At 41.0% G+C, this 6,192-nt stretch overlaps 1 protein-coding gene across 1 annotated transcript; it reads right to left on the reverse strand.

Annotated features, from left to right (window-relative positions):
- Window positions 1-254: 254 nt before the first annotated feature.
- On the reverse strand, window positions 255-2,647 carry LOC101683870 (disintegrin and metalloproteinase domain-containing protein 29-like). Its single transcript, XM_004781976.3, has one exon. The coding sequence runs from the start codon at window positions 2,528-2,530 to the stop codon at window positions 353-355; it is 2,178 nt and encodes a 725-aa protein (XP_004782033.1). The 5' UTR covers window positions 2,531-2,647; the 3' UTR covers window positions 255-352.
- Window positions 2,648-6,192: the final 3,545 nt, after the last annotated feature.

Here is a 6,192-nt window from a genome sequence, read left to right on the forward strand (position 1 = left end):
AAGAGCACTGCTTTGCAGAAACATCATGAATTTTTCCCCTGCAGGAGCTTGTAGCAACTTCCCTTAATTCTGCACCCAGGAATCTCAGCTCAGGTCCCAGCCCCTCATCCAGGTACTCAGGAAAGTGTCTCAGGTTCATCTGAGGCCTTACAGGCTGACAAAAATAAGGAGATAAGACCACCACGCACTTTTAAAAGTTTACTTCAGAGTGCTGGTCAGTGACCTATCACAGACTTAGTGTGAGAATCGTGTTAGTAAAACTGTGTCTACTGCAGACCCCTGGAAACGTGGATGTCAGCTTTGCCACCTCCTTTGGATGGATTGCCTATTGTTCAGGGGTCGGGAGAATGACTTATGGACTGGCTTTATGAGCTATCTCTTCTGCAACTGTAATTGTCTGGATAGTTCTTACATTGGTGGCGACACCTATAAGGAATGAAGCTATTAAAGCATAAATGCGACCAAAGACCACTCTCAGATATATCACCGATTCATGACTTTGTCTGATTGACCGCATTCTTCTTGGAGGGTGTCCACTGTCTATACTTCCTCCTTTACCTCGCAATTCACAGAATGGTGGATCCCAGCCTACATGGCAATGGCAGTTCCTGTTATTGTTGCAAATTCCCCTGCGATGGCATTTCTCAGGGAAACAGTCATAATTTATTTCACCTATAGTACCGATGCAGGCAGAATTATTACAGAACTTTCCATGACCACAGGGAGTACCAGGTCTCACATGACCAACATCAGTTGTTCCTGTGGAGCGATGTGTGTCCAATCCCCAACACCAGACACCTGAAATCTTAGACTGATGGAAGCCCACATGTTCTTGCAATTGAGGGAGATGAGTTACATTGGTACACTGCAGCCTTCCACACTTGACATCTTGGTCCCCACAACGAATAAAGTGTCTGGCTGCAAACTCTCTTTTACAGTGTCCAAATCGGTGGCCTTTTTTATTAATTCGGTAGCAGGCACCTGGCCCTTCCACAGTGTTTGCACCAAATATTTCTTTGCAGTGCATGGTACGGTCAGTGCAGTTTCCACGATAGCAGTAGCCTTCTTCAGTGCAGGGGGTTCCATCTTGCATGTAGAAATTATCAGGACATTCAGAAGATCCCCCCTTGCAATATTCTGGAAGGTCACATATATTTCGGATTGGTCTACAGAGTGTCCCAACAGCAGAGAAGGTGCAGTTTGTACAGCATAGTCCTTTATCACAAAGAAATGTAGTTTCAAGTTTGCAGTTGTTACCACAGCAGGGGTTGCTGGCACACTGCTTGATGGAGCCACAGTCACACTGCTCCTTCTCTTCTACTATAGAGTTTCCACAGCGTATATGTGTGAGGCTTGTGTTAAAGAATATCACTTCTTCATCGAATAGGCAATGCTTATTAATGCTCAGAATATTTTGTAAGTGTGCAAAAGAACAGTTACTAAAGGAATCTGTCAATACAGGATATCTGTACATGATGCAGCTGGACCTCCTCTGGCAACTGCACTCAGGATTATCAAAAGGAATACCAATGGATCTTGCACAGTATTGGGAAGTTATCACAGCTAACAATAAATAATGTCTTCCCAGGTGACCAACCATATGTAGGCATCGAGGAGAGCATAAACCGAAGGCTGCAGGCTCATTTTGATAGTCTTGTGGTCCTTCCTTAACCACAACAAAGGATGAACTTGGATTTATGATTCTGAACAAGTAAGTCTCATGAAATCTGTGGTATGGACCAGATGGCAATCTATAATCATTCATGTTGACTGGATCTCTTACATCAAATATTAGGATTGCAGTAAGATGGAATTTTATATCAAGGCCTTTATATATTGAGTCCATTAAACTAACCATATCGATCAGAAACTTTGCACATGTTGTTACATTATTATATAAACGATAAACTGAATTGGAGCTTTGAGCAAATCCTTTGATCATGGATTTATGGGAGGAAAATATCCTGTTACTGATTCTGGAGCCTGGAATGGCAATTTCTTGAGGGAACAAGGTGTCCATATCCTGCTTGTATCCCACTTTATAGGTAGGTCCCGTCGCATTTATGTCTGCCACTATCTGAGAAACAATGTGCTCAAACCTTTGGGAATTGCTGAGGGGTTTGATTTCATAGGCAAGGTCATCCAACTTCATGATACCCTCAAGACCCCCATAGCATGTGTCCACGGTGACCATGGAAAGAGGAATCTCCTCCAGGTAGCCGACGTAGTAACAGTCTGGAGGAATGAAGGGATAGTCCATCTGCAAGGCTCCTTGGTCGTCCTGAGTCATCATCAGCAGATGTCTGGACCAAAACAGTTTCTTGTGCCGCATGTGGATAATGTGCCTCTTGCCCCCAAAATGCAGACTGTAGGACAGCCATCCCGGCATCTGAACACCTTTGCCATGGTGTACCTCCTTCCTGGGAATGACCACCTCAGAGGAGATGTAGCGCCACGAGGGATGGCCTTGAGAACCCTGGGCAGGAACCAGCCCTGCCCAGAGAGAAAGCACCAAGAGGAGTGCCTTCATGGTGACCTGACCTGCCAGACTCAGGCCCTTGCTCAGAGATATCTGTCTGTGAGAATGGATCAAGGGAAGATCCTCAGTGAGGGCCTGACCTAGAGCATCTGACAGAACAGAGGGCTGCTTCAGGCTACCAGCACCCCACACCTGGGGGCCACCTGTGGGGATGAGGTCACAATCGCTGGGTGTGGCAGTGGGTGGGCCTACACATCAGTTCAACTGTGGTGGATGTGTGAGAGATGAGTGAGACATGTGCATGCATGCTCACATGGACATGGGAAGTGTGTTGGGCCCAGAGGTACCCCCGTTTTCATCACGTTTAGTCTTTTCTCCAGATACTTGAATACATGACATACAGTAATAATGTAACTCACTCCTTTACCAGTTTCATCTCCTGTGGTACTGCTGGGTACACTTTCTGTGGATTACCCCCATCATTCACCATAGAGACCACTCCTTTCTACTTTGTCGGCATGTCGAGGTAGACATTGCAAATGTTACCTTATAGGCATTGAAGAAAATGACTTTGTAACATTACCTCTATTTTCCTGGTTTTTCATTCATTGGCAAGTGATTTGATCTTTTTGGTTTTTATTTTGAATCTTCCTTTGAGCTTACTGAGTAAAATACTCCCCAGTACTCCATGATGATAGGTGAGTTACAAGTTTGTTTTCTCACACCAACTGGTGAGAACAGAAAGTACTGCTGACCACAGGTAAGACTGAAGTTTTCTTGCCTCTAATCCTACTTAATCAGAAGGAGCCATTTTGTTGTTATGCAGTAAACTTAGATTGACCCTATGTGGTAAACATAGACTGACCCTGCCCCTCCCAGAGGAACTTACTTGCAAAGCCCAGATACAAGGGCAGATCAGGCCAGGTAGAGACATCAAATCAGTGGGGCACATATATATCTACTAGGGTGAAATGTAAAATGTAAATTGGATGCCTGTGTGTGACCTAAAATGACTGTGTAGTTTTCTCTGTGTATTGCAATCTCATTGGCCACCTGTGTATAGCCTGGCTAAACTATCTCTATAAAAGTTAGTCTGTGAGACTGGGAGGGGTCGCCCCTTTACAAGAGATGGGCCTGATGGGTCAGTTTGATTCTCGATGCTTGGTGCAAAATAAAGCTTTATTTGAACTTTACTTTGAATCAGTCTTGCTCCTTTGATTACAGGCCCTAACACTGTGGTTCTTTCCTGTACTTTGGCAGCATATGTGGTTCCCTTCACAGCTGAAGGCTCAGGGGGAATGAGGTAAGTTTTTGTAGTTGGCATCATGCAGGCTGGGTGTGAACCAGAAGTGTTGCCAAACACTGTACTCCCTTCTTTTATCATCTACTCTAAACCCCCTTTAAAATCCCCTGGGTCAGGCAGCAAAATATCACTGTTGGCTTTTGAAGAAGAGTATGCCTTCTGCCAAAGTGGCTGGCCTCCTGAATAAACCTCACATTCCTTTCCAATCAAAACTCATCTCTTGTATACTGGCCTTTCCAACAATGGGAAGCTGAATTTGGGTTTAGATAACAATAAATCAGAGAGTGAAATGACAGTTTCCAGAGCTTATGGTAGGGCCAGTGGAGAGTTGCATCTCAAGGGGTGTTAATTGTCTGTCATGCAAGATGTTTAAGCTCTAGATGTGTCCTCCAAAACTCTGTACCTGTAATTAACAATACTGTGCTGTATAGTTTAAATGTTGTTAAGAGGGTAACTCTCATGTTTATTGAGATCTTAGCATAATACAAATGTGAAAATGTGAAAGACAGGAATTCTGCTTCTCTAATGACAGAGTTCTGAGCTCCATGGACATGCACTCTATTGAAAATGTGAAAATAATTACTACAAACTACTTACATATTTTGAATTCTAGTCACTTGTCAGATATAGCATTTGCAAATATGTTCATCCATTTCATAGTTTTTCTTTTTTTAAATAGTTTTGTGGATTATTTCCTTTCCTGTACAAACATGTTATTTGTTTGTTGGTTTGTTGGTTTTTGGATAAGTACAAAAAGCTTAGTTTTGCTTTGCTTTTCCTTGCTTCTGGAGACATACCTAGAAAAAATATGGAAGATGTTGAAGATGTTATTGCCTGTGTTCTCCATTAGGATTTTGATGCTTTCCTATCTCACATTTAGCTCTTTCATCCATTTTGATTTTATTTTTCTGTATGGTATAAAAGAGTGGTCCAGTTTCATTCTTCTGCATATTGCTGTCCACTTTTACCAACTGTTTTGTTTTGTAAGATTTTTATCATGTATTTGACAGAGAGACACAGCAAGAGAGGGAACACAAGCAGAGGGAGCACAGTTTTTATTTTTAAGAGACTGTGTTCCACCCCCATTGGATATTCTCTCCCATATTGTTGAAGATTAATTGAACATAGAGTTGTGGGTCCAATTCTTAGATCTTTCTTCTGTTCTGTTGTTCCATGTGTCTCTTTCTGTGCCAGTATCATACTATCTTGATAATGATACCTTTGTAATAAAACTAGAAGTCCAGAATAATGAACCTCAAGATTTGCTTTTATTTTTCAGGTTTTATTTGCCTATTTGGGGTCTATTTTGGTTGCACACAAACTGTGGGACTTTTTGGTCAGTGCTGTGAAAAAAACTGATACTATATTTATAGAGATTTCATGGAATCTGCAGATTGCCTTGAGTAGTTTATCTATCTATTTGTTTATTCATGTATATATGTATGTATGTATTTTTAGAGATTTTATTTATTTCTGTGAGAGAGGAAGAGTGCAGGAGAAGGGTAGAGGTGAAGAGGGAGAGGAAGAAGCAATCAGGGAGTCCAAAGTGTGGGTCATTTCCAACATTTTAAGATCATGACATGAGTCAGGGGCAGACACTTAACTGACTGAGTATCCCAGATGCTCCAGGTAATATAGGCATTTTAACAATATTGTTTTTTCTTTCAATCCGTGAGTATCAGAAGTATTTCTCCATTTCTTTATGTCCTCTTCAATTTTTTTTTTTATCAGTGTTTTATAGATTTCAGAGTATAGGGCTTTTACCTCATTGGCTACTTCTATTCCTAAGTATGTTACTGTTTCTAGTTTAATTATAAATGGTATTGATTCTTTGATTTCATGCTCTATTCTTCATTATTTGTGCATAGAAATGCAAATGAGTTCTGTAAGTTGATTTGTATCCTGTGACTTTACTAAACTCATTTTCCAGTTCTAGCAATTTGTTTTGGTTGAGTCTTTTGAGTTTTCTATATAGAGTATAATACTGAACTCCAAAAACTAAATAATCCAATTTAAAAATTGACAGGAAACCTGAGTAGACATCTGTCCAAAAAGGCTTACATATGGTCAACAGACACTTGGAAAGATACTCACCTCTTGGCATCATTAAAATAAAAATCAAAAACATGATGATATATCATCTCACACCTGTCAGAATGGCTAAAATCAACAACAGAGGAAGATAACATGTATTGGGGAAAATTCAGCAAAAGGAGAAAATTCATGGAATGTTGGGAATGAGAACTGTCGCAGTCACTATGGAAGACACTATGGAAATTTTTCAGAATGTTTACAATGTAACTACTTTATGACTCAGCAATCACACTTTGGGTATTTATCCAAAGAGCACAGAAATATTAATTCAGGGAAACTTGCACCCTCATGTTTATGGCAGCATTATCTACAATAG

This window comes from Mustela putorius, unplaced genomic scaffold (genome assembly GCF_011764305.1).
Source record: "Mustela putorius furo isolate JIRA1106 unplaced genomic scaffold, ASM1176430v1.1 tig00001692_pilon_pilon_pilon, whole genome shotgun sequence".
NCBI lineage: Eukaryota > Metazoa > Chordata > Mammalia > Carnivora > Mustelidae > Mustela > Mustela putorius.